We start from the raw sequence: 17,631 nt of genomic DNA on the forward strand, positions 1-17,631 counted from the left end.
ATATTAATTTAAAATTTTTTAATTTTAAGCAACCTGTAAAATTACAGAATTTTAAAATAAAATTAACTTCTGTTTATTGCTGAATAAAATAAATTAAAACATTTAAATATTTTAACATTTTAACAATTAGCATTTAAATATTTATTATTAAGTATAAAAATATTCAAATAAATAATAATAAATAACAGGACTACATAAAACAGGCCATCCAATAAATAAATAAACTAATAAATAAATAAATAGCATATGATTATCCAAAATGAAAATAAATAAACAATTTCCCAAGCCATCCACTGACATTTTAATTAAAATGTACATATTTAGAATAAATAAACAAAACAAAACGAACTATTCATTTTTATTTTTTTTAAATGACATACGATTTTCCAGGCCATCCACTTTGATCTTGCTAAGGTCCAGCGGAGCCGCGACACCCACAGCGAAGGGGCTTTTAGAAATAGGGTCTCCACCGAAGGTCACTGTTATCACCATCTCTCCCTGAATTGGTACAGCAAAGCAGAATGATGATGCCAGAAGATAAATACTGAAAGATGTCCAATTTGCCCATTTAAATTCACTGAACTGCTTTTAAATGCGTGTATCTCCATTGCAGATCCCTACCTGCTGGACAGGTGTGTATTTGATGGTGTGGGAATAGTCATAGTTGTCAATGATCTCAAAGTCTTGAACGGGCTGTCCTTTATTAGGTCCAGAAAACTGCACATCTAGAGGTGCTTTGCCAGCTCCTTTGGTGTAAACGGTGAAGTGTGTTGGTTTTCCACTCTCCACACCTGATGATACAAAGATACAGCATGGGAAAAATTAACAGAGACACTCAGAAGTCATCCAATTAAACCCAGATTCTTGATGAGATCAAACTGTTTAACATCAAACCAGACAACAAACCTGCTCGGGCGAGTCCTGGTCCCTCTGCTTTCACTTTGGAGACGTCATGTGAGGGATCCACTTTAACGCGGAACGGACTGATCGGGATTTCCTGAAACAGATCATTTAACATGAAATCGTATTTTCTTGGATTAAAATGAATTAATGAATAAATAAATAAATATTGTCAAGGCCATCATTTTAGATCTTGCATTAAAATATGAATAAAATATCAGAAACTAAAATGAAATAAATAACTACAACACAATTTTTGAATTGACTTGGATTTTTCTTTAAAAATTAAAAGAAATAAATAGCTTAAAATAAATAAATAAAACTATAACTAATGACATACGATTTTCCAATCGGCCTGAATTTTGAATTAAAATAAGTAGCTTTAAAATAAATAAACAAATGAATAAAATAAATAACCAACATGATTTTTCGATTCACTTGGATTTTGAATTCATTAAAATAAATCTACAAATAATAATAAATACCAAATACATTTATGACATACAATTTTTTATCCACCTGGATGGCAAATTTAAAATAAACAAATAAATAAAATACAATTATAACAGAATCGTTCTGACCATCCAATTGTATCTTGCATTTAAATAAAAATAAATAAATAAGTTTTAAACGAAAAATTATAACATGATTTTCCAATGCATTTGAAAAATAGATGAATATTAACTAAAATAAAAAAAAAAAATAATAAATACATTTATGATACTTTAACATGGTATGCCCTGAAATAATCATTTAAAATGAAAACATTTCCAAAGATTAAAAAACTAATCATGTTTTCTACATATCTCCATGGTTGTCACTCACTTGATCAGTAAAAAGCACTTTGATCGTGAGGCGTCCCGCACCAGGAGGAATGTATTTGACTGTGATTGTGTCATTGGCATTGGGAATGATGTCAAAATCAACATCCTCTTCCTTTTCACTGATAACATTAGCATCACACTTGATTCCGACACTGACGTCACCTGAAAACCACCAACACAAGACACACCATGTGTAACTCACACGAAAGCACTGAATTTAGTGAATGTGTTAAACGTGCATTACCTTCTCCAGCTTCAGTGCAGTCCACGGTGAAGTGTGTGGGTTCGTGAGCCTTCAGTCCGCTTCTCTCCACTCCTGGGCCAAACACCTTGACTTTGTGAGGGTGGCTTCCCTTTCCGACATTCACCTACAGGAATAAAGCCTCCTGAATGTTAATGACAGCAAGTAATGAAACATTACAGATACATTGCATTATTTTTTGTTCTGTCAGAATGTGCAAAGTAAGTCTAAAAACATCTGATGCATTTTCAGGGTGCAGAAAGGATTATTGAAGTTAGAAAGATTATTTGAAGCGTTTACAAAAGGAGTTATCTTTCCAAGCATGCAAATGAACACAAACTCACATAAATCACACACAACAAACATTAAACCATTAAGTATTACAATTTATTGAATGCAACATTTTTAAAACATGAATTCAGTCACGAATCAAACATTTATTGGATAAAAGTTAATGAAAAGTCCCCTTTTCCCTTCTGTAAATAAACATGTTAGTACTCCGTTCAAAAGCTGCATTTTTCTCGAGTTTGACATTCAACACTGTGCAGCGAGTTTGTTTTGTGAAATGGACTCTAAGGACCTCAAAAGCATGAATACAGAGTGATGTATGAACAAATGTTTATTCTGAACTTTGTAACACTATTTTACTCAATTTATAATGGAATAATGCTTCAATTCATGTGTGCATTTAACAAATACTATTATTAACTCAGTCAAACTTATTTTGTCCTTCATTCTTTATTAGTGAATATAAATAAGTTAGTTCTATAGTAAATATTTGATCAAGTTTGAGAATATTTTCTTTAACTTCTGGAAAAAGCAACTGTGGATTGCAAACACCACAAAACACCATTTTACAGTCAAAGCAGTCAGTGTATAATATTATAATCTAATACAATTTCATACTGTGCAAAATCTTTGGAAACATTAAAAGTAATTTAAAAATCACTTAATGTTACAAACATACTGAAATGTATTTGGATTGTGTTTTTGATAACTCTCTTAATTAGAAACAAAACAGAAGAAAACAAATTGATTAAAAAAAATATGAACAATAATATGCATTAAATTTGATATGAGTTACGGATTAAAAAAGTGATTATGCAGCAAAAAAAAAAGGTTTTAAAAACAAATACACAATGCTTTTGCTTATCCTACTTATCTTAAGAAACATGCAATACAATTACAAATGAATCAACTAAACATTAATTTGTAAAACAATGTGCATTTTGCTGTTTCCTTCCCTAAAGCCAAATCACAAATTCAATCTTTCAGATTCTACATTAAAATCCAAACGATCAGCTGAAATTATCTGACAATAGCAGTGGCGCTCCATAACGGAGGTGGTTATGATGATGACCGGTTTATATTTGGCGGTTGAAGTGTTAGGAGCATCAGCTGTAGTTAGTGTGATTAGTTGCTCTAGTGTGTTAGTACTGACAGCTGAAGTCTCCTCTGTGTTTGTGATAACGGTTCTGCCCTCGGTCTCAGTCGCTCTTACCCTGAAGGGGCTGTTGGGAACACTGACACCTCCCCAGGTCACTGCCAGCGTGTGTTTGACGGCCGAAGTCGGTGTATACGAGCAGGAATAAACGTTATCTCCTTTGCTCTTCACCTTCACGTCGAGGGGGGCGCCATCTGCATCCTGGGAAAACAAATGAAGTCAAATGCAACATGAGTGAGTTCAGTTCAGATTGGTTTGTGTCGCTCACATTTATTAGCTGATGCTCGACCGAACCTGTGCGATGATTCTCAGTGGTCCGTTTCCGGCGTCTTTGGCCTCGACGGTGAACTCAGCAGCTTTGTTTATGATACAGCCAGACTTCTCCAGTCCTGGTCCATAAGCCCTGACCTGGAAACAAGCACGTGTGTGAAAAACAAACGTAATAACCTAGTAAATGCACAAATGCAGTGTCCTTTTTGCAATAACAATACAATAATTTGATTTATTTTATATTTGTTTAATGCATTTTATTTATTTGTCTGTTTTTAGGATGTTTGTGCTTTTGCAGTAACAGAAATACTCTTTTGGCAATGATGGATAATTCTCTTAATGAGAGACAAAACAAAAGAAAGTAATAGATTCATTGATTTAAAAAAAAAAAAAAAGGCATTGAATTTGAATTGAAATTACTGATTTAAAAAGTAAAAGTGTAAATCGCAAGCATTTTGAAACAAAATGCAGGGTTTTGCTCATGATAATCTTAAACGTGCAATTCAATCACAAATTAAAATTCAAAACATAGCATATTATATGCAAAACCGATTTAATAAATGTTTATATATATACACACACATACACTTTTTTTTAAAACTGTGGCAATGCAAATGATTAAATATGAAAAATTAAGTTTAAAATGTAAATACATTACAATAAAAACCTTTTGAGAATAAGAAATTTTTTTTTTTTTAAATTGCATCAGTAATTTAAGAAGTGTTTTAATAAGTTTTATGAGCTGGTACTACACATGGCTGCAATTTAAATATTTTATACAAATAAATAGTGAAAAAATTGCATTGCAATAATTATGAACAAGTTTATATATATATATATATATATATATATATATATATATATATATATATATATATATATATATATATATATATATATATATATATATATATATATATATATATATATATATATATATATATATATATATATATATATATATATATATATATATATATATATATATATATATATATATATATATATATATATATATATATAAAAATTATTTTAATTTTTCAATTATTCTCAACATGTTAATTTTTTAATTTAAAGTAATTATTTTTTAAATTTTAATTGTAAAGTACACATTACAATAATAAGAATTTTGGGGAGAAATGTTACGAAACTAATGTCACTCCTTTCGTATATGATGTTTATTTTCTACTGCCTTGTGTACCTGGCCAGGGTTGTTGTCTTTGTTATCAGGGACGATGTAGGCCATGAAGGGACTGTCTTCGATGTCTTCATCATCACACATGACATGGACGGCATATTCGCCCGATTCAGTGGGCCAGTACCTCACGTTACACGAGCCGTCGTTCTGATCCTCACACTCGATCCGAGCCTGAGACGGACCCTCGATGGCAAAGCCTACAGCAGGGAAAGTATTTAAAGTATTTACATAAGAGGCTGAGAAAACACGTTGTGGATCCTGATCTAAATGTGACTACTGTATAATAAATTGAGTCATGTGTCTGATCAGAGGATTATGTGATCTCACCGAGAACACCGACGTCCGTCCCGATGGATTCAGCAACAAAGTCTGCAGATTTTCCCACAACGCCTCCCTCCAGACCCGGACCCCACGCTCGGATCTTCTGTGGTCCGGCCTCAGGACCCACCTGAACCTCGAAAGGACTGAACAAGAAAACAAATGTTATTTGAGATATATGTACAGTACAAGTTCATGTCCAGATAATATTTCACTCCGAAATCCAAACAAACAAACAAACCAATCATATTTTGTATAACAAAAATAAGCCAAATTGAGGACCATTATTTGTGAAGAATAAGTGATATTTACAAAAAAAAAGGTAGGAAAAAAAGAAACTAAGGATTTAAAATAAAATAATTTTTTTTATTATTAAAATTGTTGCAGTGCAATCTATGCAGATTTAAAATTGCTAATTAAATATGCAAATAAAATAAAATTTACAAAAAAAAAAAAAAAAGACAATTTAAAAAAAAAAAGCAAGATGCAAAGCATTTATTTCCATAAACTTAAGCGTCATGTTCTTCACAATTAATGTGATGCAGTTTTTTTTTTTTACATTTTTTATTTAAATTGGGGCAATGCAGTCTATGCCAATTTAAAAATGTACAAATAAAAAATAAATAAAAATTAAACATTTAAATGAAAGCAATTATAGAAATGAAAAAAGTTAATTATTTAAATTGTGGCAATGTGTAGTACCCACTTTAATCTATACAGATTTTAAAAAAATAAATATTGAATTTAAATAATATAAACAGAGTGAGAAATCACTTAAATTTAAAAAAATAATAAAAAATCAATGCATTATAATAATGATCATTTTGGGGTAAAATGTGCTTAATAGTCATGAAAATAATGTGAAATTACAAAAAATCTTTATGCAAAGGATGCGTTTAATATACTCTTCTTAATTTGAGGTGAAATAAAACCAGATTACTATGAAGGTCAGCACAGCTTAAATGTCAAAATGCCAATATATGCCAAATAGTGCACAGCTAAACACCTTATTTAACTAAACACGTGTTAACCTGACAGCTTCAGCAGCACAAACAGCGCTGATGTCTCTAGTTAGTGAGAACGTTCCATTTCCAACACAAACATGTCAGAAATCTGCGCTCGGACTCTACGTCAGCGGAAACCTCCATCTGAGAGAGTGTGTGTTAATAGAAGAAACACAGCGGGGAGAATATTTCACTCTAATAGGGGTCACGCCACCGCTTCCCTCCGTGTGTGTGTGTGTGTGTGTGTGTGTGTGTGTGTGTGAGAGTGTGAGAGAGAGAGAGAGAGAGGCTGACATCCAGGTGAACAGCAGGCCAATTGTCTTCAATGCAGCCCGTCTCCTTCACTCAGCCATTTCGGCTCTAGCAGCGCAGCAATCTGATTGGCCAATCCGCCATGCATGTGGTCACCAGAGAGGCCACACACCACGGCGTCTTATAAAACTTCCACCAAATGCGAAAAACACCTTTAAAAAAAAAAAAAAAAAAAAAGGCATTTCTGGTGCTGCAGCAGCCGCTTTCTAACACAAAGCAGCATGTTTCTGCAGAAGTGCATACTGAGCGAAATCAAATCCAGCTCGGACAGCAGCCGTCATTTGCGTTGGTCAGTCTGCTAAGTAAGATGTTTTCTCTATACAGTGTGACCAGCCGTGTCCCGGTGGTCCCGTGTGACGCTGCGTTTCCAGAGCTCTGACAGACTCGCACAGGAGAGCATGTCGTCATGCTGCTTTCCTCCAGTCGCACACTAATGAGTCTGCTTGGCAGTGCACACGACCTACATATCAAGAGCAAAACCTCATCTACAATTACAATAATAAAATCATTCATGCTGTGATAGATCAGCATATATTTGTTATTACTGGAAATTCAAACCAGGTATGTTTTATATATTATGCACCAGTGTTATTTCAGTTTTATACACTATTATAGTATTTATTACTATTTTGATTTAGCTTTTATTTATATTTATTACAGTTTTAGTAATTTTGGTACTCAGACTCAAGCTTTCAACTAATACTCGTATATTTTCTTTTTAGTTTTTTTTTTTCTTTTAATATCTGTTTAACTTGCATTTATACTATATATACACTACAACTTACACTACAGTTTTTTGATTCTAGTACTCCAATCCTAACTTAAACTTATTTTTTATCTAATACTTATACATTTTTTATTTTATCAGATTTTAGGGCTGCCCCCTAATAGTCGACTAATGGTTAGATGTCTAGAAGGCTTGGTCGATCAGTTATTTTAGTCGCTTAGTTGCAGAAAAAAAAAAAATTAATCTGTGATGGACAGATTGTTAACGGCTAGTCTATAGTAGAGTACATCCAAACGCTCGTCTATCATTCATCGACCTCAAATATGACTTATCTGAAATATGTAAGTATTATATCTGATGTTAACTAGAGAAATGTGCGTTATTCAAGTGTCTGTGCGGAGTGTCTCGGTCTCTGTGAACTTGAACGCAAAGCTCCTCCAAAACTCAGTGAATGCTTGCCTTACAGATATTAAAAACATATCTATAGAGAGCGAAATGTGTACTTTCAAATGAACCAATTCAAATGGAAAACAAATATTCTCAGATTAATCCGTATGAAACATGCATACAGGCGCATGACTACTGCGGAGACGATGAGTCAGTGTTGCCGACTTCGTCTCTTAAGCTGAAAACAAAGAAAGCACTAGTTTAAGAAATTATTAAAATGTTAATGCAGACTCCTTACTGTTTTTCCCTGACATATTAATAATCATTACTTCTGCGGTGCGCTGTGGCAAGCTTTATGCGTGTGCTTGAGTGCTTATAGGCTATGTAGGCAATTAAAGGCTCATTATAATGATTTAAATGGTTTATTAATAAACGTGCAATTAGTCGACTAATGCTTCAAATAAACAACTACTAGTTGACCAGAAAAATCTTTAGTCGAGGGTAGCCCTGTTAGATTTATTAAATGTTTCTATTTAGCTTTAATTTACATTTATTAAAGTTTTAGTATTTTTAGTACTGCAAATTATTATTTTTTTTAATTTTAGGTTTTCATCTCAAGCTTTATTTTTTTTTTTAAGTTTTTTGTATTTCTATTTAAATATTTAAAGCTATTACAGTTTTAGAAATTTTAGTACTTTAACTTTTTTTTTTCATCTAATATATACAAATCTTTTATTAGTTTATTAAACTTTCTATTTAATTTTAATTATATTTATTCATTTTAGTAATTTTAGCACTCCACCTGAAACTTTTACATTTTATTAGTTTAAATATTTCTGTTTATTATCTCTAATTTATATTTATTTCAGTTTTAGTAATTTTGTTACTCAACCTAAACATTTTATTTCAGTTTAAGTTTTTCATTAATACTCTTTAAAAGCATCTCATTTATTTTTTGTAAATATTTATATTTAGCTTTTGATATTTGTCTGTTTTAGTTTGTTAATATTTTAACAGTTAACAATAACAACATGTTCTGTACTTACTTTAAATATAATTTTCTCCATAATCCAGTGAATTAAATATTTTACAAATGGACGGTCATGTAGTATATACTCTGTCACACAGACAGTCTTGCATCATACTCAACATTAAACCCTTTCACATGTACACACAAGCCGTTTGCAATCAGACAAATTCCCTGATGATCCTTAATGGCACAATTTGAACACAATAAATCCGGTCTTGATTTGAATCGCAGCACATGCACAGATCATCTATAACACGGTCTGTTCAGATTTAGACCAAACACACACATTTATTCCAAGCCTCATGTGTTTATATACTGTACGCCTATGCCTTCATAGCCAAACAATCATGATCAGATTTATCCGGTTGGCAGATCTGAATAACACTGATGCAACGAGACACTCAGAACATCTGGAGCCGTTCTGTTTCCACCTGTACAACAGCACTGGTAGCACTACAACAAACACTACGACTGCAGAAATCACTCCAAAATCAAAAAGGAAAAAAAATAATAATAAATTTTTATATAAACTAATTTTATTAGCCCATTTTATTATCTTTTTATGCATTTAACTCTGTTTCATTTTTACGGAAATATCACATTTTCTTCATTTTCTTTAGAATTTATGTAATGCAAATTGTTCATATTTTGGAATTGTCAATCTAAGCTATGCAGATTTATAAATAAAAAAAGTGTTTTAAATTAAAAATTACAATAATGAGAACGTATTGAGAATAATTATTAAAAGAGCCTTTATTTAATGCAATGCAATTTTTTTAAATATTTATTTTGTGCAATCTGTAGCATCCACTTTAAGATATGCAGATTTAATAAAAAAACAAATTACAATAAAAAAATGTTAATAATATGCATGCTAATAAGCAACTAGTTAATAGTGACAACTGGTCCCTATACTGTGTTACCTATTATTTATAGTATAATTTATACTGTGGCAATGTCTAGTTCCACTTTAATCTATTCAGATTTAATAAAAAAAAATAATAATAATAAAATTTAAAATATTTATATTATATTATTGCAATGTGTAGTACCCACTTTAATCTAAACAAATAAATAAATAATGTTTCAACCCCTATGTTATGATTGGTAGCACTAAAACAACAGAATTCGATCAGATATCCTTGAGCACAACGGAGTCATATGTGAAGCGGCTCTGGCTTTGAAGGTAAAAGCTGCATGAGTTTTAGAGGTGTGATTGGTACCTCTTAGGAATGTGCTGCCCGGCCCAGGTGATGCTGACGCTGTATTTGCCAGGTGTGTGTGGATAGTATTCATACGAGTAAACGCCGTCTGAAGCGTCCTTCTGTTTCACAGGCTCCTCTAGACCTTCTGCAAGAGGGGAAAAACATGAGAAACTTCAACTATTCAATCACAAACCATTAGAGAAGGACAGCAGGGATAAAACAGAATAAAAAAAAAGCATTTTCCCACAATGCATTTTCTTTCCTATGAATCTGAAAATTATGAAGATGAATAGCAGGAGCAGGTTTCCTCAGATTCCACAGAGATAAACTTGTGTCCTGTAAGTCACAGTGGGGTCAGTGAAGCGGTCAGGTCATTAATCAGTCGGTGGAGCTGATGCTTGACCTGCTGATGGAAACTGATGTGTGTAGATAATTCATCTGAGCACCAGAGTCTGGGAAACTGTCCCTGCTTACTCCAAATACTCAATCAACATGAAGAAGTGCCACGTTAACTCATTCAAGATTACTAGAGCAGGAGACATTGGGAAGTTTCTCAAACAGAGGAAAATTTACCATTTGTAAGGTTTTGTAAAGTGGTCAAGCGAGTGTCTGTAAGAGGTGGGAATGATGTGTTGAATCAACCGGTGTGTTATTTGCTCACTCACTGGGTCCTTTAACGGTGACCTTCAGATCTCCACTGCCAGCGTTATGGGTGTCCACCTTAAAATCAGCCACCTGACGCACTCTCACCCCTCTGGGCTGCAGACCTCGACCGGTGGCTCGACACGCTCCGGGAACGGATGCTGAAACAAACACACAAGCTGCTGATTTACTGAGAATTAATGACAATTATCCATGTGCAAGTACTAGCAGAATATTTAATGTCCGAGGCCCATCTTCATGGGGAAAAACTGAGTTACACAAAATGCAAGTTAAAGTAAAATACAATAAAAATAAACAATGTGTGACCCTGGAGCACAAAACCAGTCTTAAGTCGCTGGGGTATATTTGTAGCAATAGCCAAAAATACATTGTATGGGACAAAATTATCCATTTTTATTTTATGCCAAAAATCATTAGGATATTAAGTAAAGATCATGTTCCATGAAGATATTTTGTAAACTTCTTACTGTAAATATATCAAAACTTCATTTTTGATTAGTAATATGCATTGCTAAGAACTTCATTTGGACAACTTTAAAGGCGGTTTTCTCAATATTTAGATTTTTTTGCGCCCTCAGATTCCAGATTTTCAAATAGTTGCATCTCAGCCAAATATTGTCCTGTCATAAACCATACATCAGTGGAAAGCTTATTTATTCAGCTTTCAGATGGTGTATAAATCTCAATTTCTGGTTTTGTGGTCCAGGGTCACATATGATAAAAATATAAATAAATAAATCTGGTAAAATCTTTCTAAAGTCCTTAAATGAGCTTACCACATAAAAATGTTGCCTATGTACATTAAAAGTGGGACACTCCAATAAAACGTTTTATTAAATGTGCAAAAACAATTTAAAGTTTAGAAATGAGATTATAAAATATTTTTGCATATTTGAGAAGTAAATAAATGTAATTTAACTATAAATTTGTATACATTTATAATAAAAATATTTTATATATTAATGGAGTATAGAATATTCTACACATACTATAAAAGAATAATTTTACTTTATTACTTTTATATTTCAAATTCATATTACATATAATTAATAAATAAAATATGTAAATAAATATTTTACTATTATATTTATAATACAATTATATTGTTATATATTTATAAAGTAAATGTTATATGAGTACAGAATAGTACATATACTATAAAAGAGAAATTATAAGCATTAAATACACAAATGCACATTAGTATTAGTATATAGCACATACTACAAAAAAATTATTTGCATATTGCTTAATATGCAAATACAATTTACCATTCCTTTATATTTGTAAAAACAAAACAATTTTATATATTTAAAATAGAGCATATAATACAGCATCTATACTATAAAATAAATTTATTTTCATATTTAATAAATACATGTAATATGCATATACTCTCTCTTTTAAAGTGTATGTACTATTTTATACTTGTATAGTATATTATATACATTTTTTTAATATATGCAAATAAATACATTTTAATTTTAGAAATGTATACCTTGCTTTATTATACATTAAAGTTAGACAAATAAATTTATACTTATTTATTTGCATAGAAAATTGAAGAATGCAGTTAAAGTAAATCAACATCTGTCAGGCAATCAGAATCACAAATTCAAAATATATGTCGCGGTATAATGAGCTTCAATCATCCAAAACCCTTCAAAACCCCTCAAATGCCTGCATAGCCTGCAAATGAAATGAAAAATCCCTCTGCGTAAGAGCACACGTACAATTAAACACTCCATTATTACCCTACCATCATACAGTACATTACAGAGTCCTGTAATGTTTCCAGAGCACCACAGAGAGCGAGCCAAAACCCACATTCAGTGTAACAGCATCTCTGACAGAGAGAGAGAGAGAGACTGGATGAGGTCTTCCCCGTCTGCTCTCTCTCATTAGGTTCAGATGTGGGAGCCGGGGCCCGTCAGGGTGGAGCGGGACAGCCGAGTGCCACCGAGACACAGAGCTTCATTCACGAGCGTCCCGTCTGACTCACTAATATACACTTACTGCCCTGCATGATGATCAAGCCTGAACTCTAAAAATACACCCGAAGAGGAGAACAAACCTTTGGAGGAACTGTTTGGTTTCATAAAAACGCTTCAGAGGATATGCATCTACTTTAATAACTTAATTCTATTTCCAGCCTTTGCTCTTTCTATTCATAGCAGAGTTTTTAGAATTAGGAAATACCAAGAGCCCAATTCCAACTTTGCACAGTTTTGAGTGTTATTATTAAAGCAAATAATGGATGTTTTGGATAAATGCTTGTGAAATGTTCAGAAATAACAGCTTGCGCTGTAAAATGCATTAAGCATAAGCTGTTTTCCTTTATAAAAATAAAGAAAGAATAATAAATAAGTATGAGTATAAAATATAGAACATGTACTATAAAAGACAGATTAAAATGTTATTTATATATTTGTGACCCTGGAGCACAAAACCAGTCTTAAGTCGCTGGGGTATATTTGTTGCAATAGCCAAAAATACATTGTATGGGTCAAAATTATCCATTTTTCTTTTATGCCAAAAATCATTAGGATATTAAGTAAAGATCATGTTTCATGAAGATATATATGCATATACGTATATGCATATACGTATGCATATGCATATACATATGCATATGCATATACATATGCATATGCATATACATATACATATTTTTTAAAGCACATAATAGATGTGTAAAGCTCTTTAATTTGCTTGTGAAATGACATCTTGCGCTGTAGAAGTCAAACTACCGTTTGTTCTCCTGTGGGTCTCGTTTGGGTTTACGGCACGTGGCTGATTTCTCAAGGTCACGCTCATCCAAACCTGCCCACCACAAATCGCTTTCAATACAACATGATCAACAGCATCCTACGGGAACACTAAAGCTACCGGTCGAACAAAACCACAAAACCGTCAATTACAGAGGGAAGAAAAACAGAGCTGATGTTCCACCGAACAACATTAAAAATAGAAGTCAATCTTTACGGCTGCAAAGTTTTGTGGATCTTTCTGATTGATTCTAATAATAATAATAAAAAATGTGAAAAATGTTTTAAAACTCTTTGAGATGAAGCACAAAAACCACGCACATGTCAAGGTATGAAGAATCGTGTGACGTTTGTTTGAAAGCCGAAGAAACAATCATGCAATCTTCATCACTGGAGTCAACAATGCTCTCGCTGTTCGGTTTTAAACAGTAAAATTCTACAAATTGCAAAAACAAGCCTGTGAAATCAGCAGCATGATAACGTTTAACTATACGGGAAAATCAATTAAAGTCAGCTTCTGTTAAACTGAATTGCTGCACGTTTGGAAAAGCTGTTTCAGAGAAAAGGAATTTGGTGTTTTACAAGGTTTAAAACGTTCAGTGACGCACAGATTCCCTAGTCCACAACGAAAGCACGCAGAGAACGGACAAAAACAGCAGAAACCAGGGTTACTATACTCAAAATAAAATAAACCTGCACTGAAATAAATACAATTTTTCATTTTCATTTAATATGACTTGATGCACTAATAAAACAGATACAAATTAATAAAACTATCTATAAACATTAAAAAACAAAAATGACAACTCAAAAAAATTACTAAAACATAAAAATAAAAAACTAATTCAAAATATTAATACAACAGAATCTTATTGATACTAGAATAACACTAGCCAAAAGTAAACAAATTTATTTTGTTACCTTAGAAATTTAAAACAAGTCACGCAAAAAAAAGTGCATTAATTTACCCCTAATATTTGAGTGCGAGCTTGTCTGTTGAATTCACAAGCATTGATTGCAAAGACCCAAAGAACAAAGAACATAAAACCTAAAAATAAAATTTTATATACGAATGTATATAATATAATAAATTTAGTACATATACCATAAAAGAATTAATTAAATATTTGCTTAAGCAAATAAAAGTAATTTTACTATTAATTATATATAATTTATAATATATAAATGCATAATATGAGTATAGTACATATACTATAAAAATGATAAAATATTTATTTGCATATTAAATAAATACGCAAATGTAACTTCACTACAAATCGTAATATTTGTAATAAAGTATATTTGATCATATATATGTGTGTGTGTGTGTGTGTGTGTGTGTGAGTGAGTGAGTGTGTGAGTGTGTGTGTGTGTGTCCTAAAAAAGCAATCAAATTAAAATAAAGGGCTGGAAATTAAACCTGACCATAATGGCGCGACAGGTCATATTTAACAAAGCTGGCAGCATCACACACACCACAAACGAGCGTGCTGGTGAACTGCGGCTACATTTACATGCATTTTATAGCATGTGTAAAAGCCCTGCAGAATCTCATAACTACATGCAATTACAAGCGTATGAGGCAACGCACACGTCTGAGACCCTAAAACACAGCGCTAATTCACTTCAGTTATGAGCACAGTGCGTTGTTTACCGAAAGCACTAATAAACTATTCCATTTCCTTCCACCGACAGCACATTTAAGCTATGTTCAGCTCAGAAAGAGGACGCTGGGTAATGTCTGCATGTAACTGCATGAAGTACCTGGGCCAATATTGACGGTGAAGGGGCTCTTAGGGATGGCGATGCCTCCGAATGTTATGTTGATGGTGTGAGGGCCGGCCTGCATGGGTTTGTAGGTGCAACGGAAGACGCTTTCGCCCTTGTCTTCCATGATGGCCTCCACAGTGTTTTTATTACCCAGAGGGTCTTTGATGACAGCAGTCACGTCACCCACTCCGGCACCTGATCAACACAGACAGTACAGCGGCTTTAAGGCTTGTTTTCATCAAGAAAGTGAGCTCAAATTCAAGTTTGCACGGTCAGACCTGCGGTGTAGATGTCGAAGAAGGTGGGTTTGTTGGCGATGTTGCCCAGTGGCTCCAGTCCGGGTCCTTTAGCCGTGACTTTAGTGGCGTCTCCCTGGGCTTTGTCCACATTCACCTCAAACGGGCTCTTTGGGATTTGCTGTCCAGCGAAAAGCACAGTGACCTGTGGAGTGAACATAAGAGAGCCTATATTTCACAGAATAATGCATGGAAACAGAGTCATTCTGTGATCTTCTGCGTTTATACATAATAAACTTGATTGTTTTTACACAAACACACACCTATATGACTATAACAACTAGGGGGGCCTGAAAATGACGTAAAATCATTTAAAGTAATACGAAAAAAAAAAAGAACGAAAATGACAACTTAATGCATACACAACCGTTCTTGATTTCTTTGCAGGACAAGGATTCCCAGTCTAGAAAAACTTGGACATATTTAAAAGTGAGATTTTTAGACCTGGAAAAGTCATGTGAAATAATGTTTAATTAAAAAAAATTCACAATTAATTTTTATATTTATAACAAAAATATTGCATTGATACATATTTATAATATATAAATTTATATAATGGAGTACAGAATATAAAAAATAACATTTTTATTAGCAAATTAAATGTGCAATTTAACTTTTATATTTACTTTTTTTCACATTTTAAATTTAATTTTTTTAAATTTATATTAGCTAGTAAATTTTCTACATTATAATTTTAAATAATGCTTTACGTTATTATATATTTCAATTATAATTATGTATTATTATTGGTACACTTCTTGATACAATTATTAATAATCATTCAACTTCCACTAAATATTTTGGAGGAAACAGTGATGCAATTTTTAGGTTTGTTTGACAAATAGAAAGGTCAGCATTTCTATGAAACTGAAATCTTCTGTAACTTTATAAATGGCTTTCCTGTCACTTTTGATCAACAATGTGCTCTTTCTGAATAAGAGTGTTCATTTCTTCGTGAATATTGTTTATTCGTGAACATTTTACTGTGAATAAATTGTAGGAAAAAAAAAAAGTAAAAAAAAAGTAAAAATCACAGAACTGGAAAAAACATGGGGCCTTTGAATATTGCTGTAAATAACAGGGCCTTCAAGTCAAACGGGTTGAGAAGCACTGCTGCAGACCTTGTGCGGTCCCATGACCTGAGGGATGTATGTCACGCTGTAGGTCTTTTTGCCTTCATTGAGCGCAGGTTTGACCTCCTCTCTGAGGCCCTCCGGGTCTTCAACATAGACGGTGACCTGACCTTGACCTGCGCTGAAGGTGTCCACGGTGAACACGGCCGGACGCATCACACGGTTCCCGGTCGGCTCGATGCCTGACAACAACACAAAACCATTCAGGACTTTACTCTGGAAAACATGTGAATCATGAAACAAGTTCATTTCAGTTAATGAGGAGCTGATTTCTGTTCTAATTACAGTCCTAAATAGATCCAACAGAGCTGTTAAACAAAAATGACATGCTTCAACAGTCCCAAGATATCATTTACAGCATTTCCTTCACACTGTGCCATTAACATCTCCAGCAGACTCACAAAACACTCATTCTGAAATATATATTTACTGCACTGCTGTATGTTTAGATGTCTGCTATTGATTACGTAAGTATACAGTATATAAACCAGATTCACAAAAAAAAAAAAAAAAACCTAAACCAACAACTTCAGTCACCAAAAACTTAAGCAATAAATCAATTTGGACGCCTTTAAAAGGCCCCTTTTAAGTATTGCATGAATTACCTTTAAAACATACAGAACCTTCATTAATTTTTTTTACAAATTTTAAGCTATTAAATTTTATAATCATAAACAATGTAAACGACGTGTACATGCAAATTTATGCAGAGGTCTATAAATATATTTTTGATCAATATGAATGCATTTTAATTTTATTTATTCACATATTTGGAGATTTTATTAGTGATATTTATTCCAGCTTCCTCACTGGTTGATTGCAAATTAATTCTAAATAAAAAAAAAAATAAAAAAAAATCAAGTATTTTTAATAAATACATTTATTTAAATAATAAATAATACACCTAAACTAATTAAAATACTTTCAATAGGTTTTACATTTTGTTTGCATTTAAACTCAAATCTTTTCCATTTTATACTCTTCCAGCCCTGAAGGCCAAAACATAAAAAGTGGTCATGAATTTATGATGTGGATTTGATTCATGAATCCTCTACTTGTGCACAGCAAATGTTGCATAATTTATGCATACAAAGAAACACAAACAGTAGTTATTGTCAGATGTTGGATGGAAACCGCAGTGGTC

General features: G+C 32.6%; 1 protein-coding gene across 2 annotated transcripts in view; it reads right to left on the reverse strand.

The window, feature by feature from the left end:
- Nucleotides 1–17,631, reverse strand: part of flnbl (filamin B, like) — a 90,543-nt gene that overhangs the window by 33,320 nt on the left and 39,592 nt on the right. For both annotated transcript variants that reach the window (XM_058790852.1, XM_058790851.1), the window contains exons 5-18: nt 16,476–16,669; nt 15,337–15,499; nt 15,053–15,253; nt 10,526–10,663; nt 9,879–10,005; nt 5,205–5,341; nt 4,881–5,074; nt 3,704–3,817; nt 3,467–3,610; nt 1,969–2,092; nt 1,726–1,886; nt 907–997; nt 622–791; nt 381–498 (exon numbers count right to left, since the gene is read on the reverse strand). In XM_058790852.1, the coding sequence (XP_058646835.1) occupies nt 381–498; nt 622–791; nt 907–997; nt 1,726–1,886; nt 1,969–2,092; nt 3,467–3,610; nt 3,704–3,817; nt 4,881–5,074; nt 5,205–5,341; nt 9,879–10,005; nt 10,526–10,663; nt 15,053–15,253; nt 15,337–15,499; nt 16,476–16,669 (2,076 nt within the window). The remainder of the gene's footprint in view (nt 1–380; nt 499–621; nt 792–906; nt 998–1,725; nt 1,887–1,968; nt 2,093–3,466; nt 3,611–3,703; nt 3,818–4,880; nt 5,075–5,204; nt 5,342–9,878; nt 10,006–10,525; nt 10,664–15,052; nt 15,254–15,336; nt 15,500–16,475; nt 16,670–17,631) is intronic.

This window comes from Onychostoma macrolepis, chromosome 11 (assembly GCF_012432095.1).
Source record: "Onychostoma macrolepis isolate SWU-2019 chromosome 11, ASM1243209v1, whole genome shotgun sequence".
Taxonomy (NCBI): Eukaryota; Metazoa; Chordata; class Actinopteri; order Cypriniformes; family Cyprinidae; genus Onychostoma; species Onychostoma macrolepis.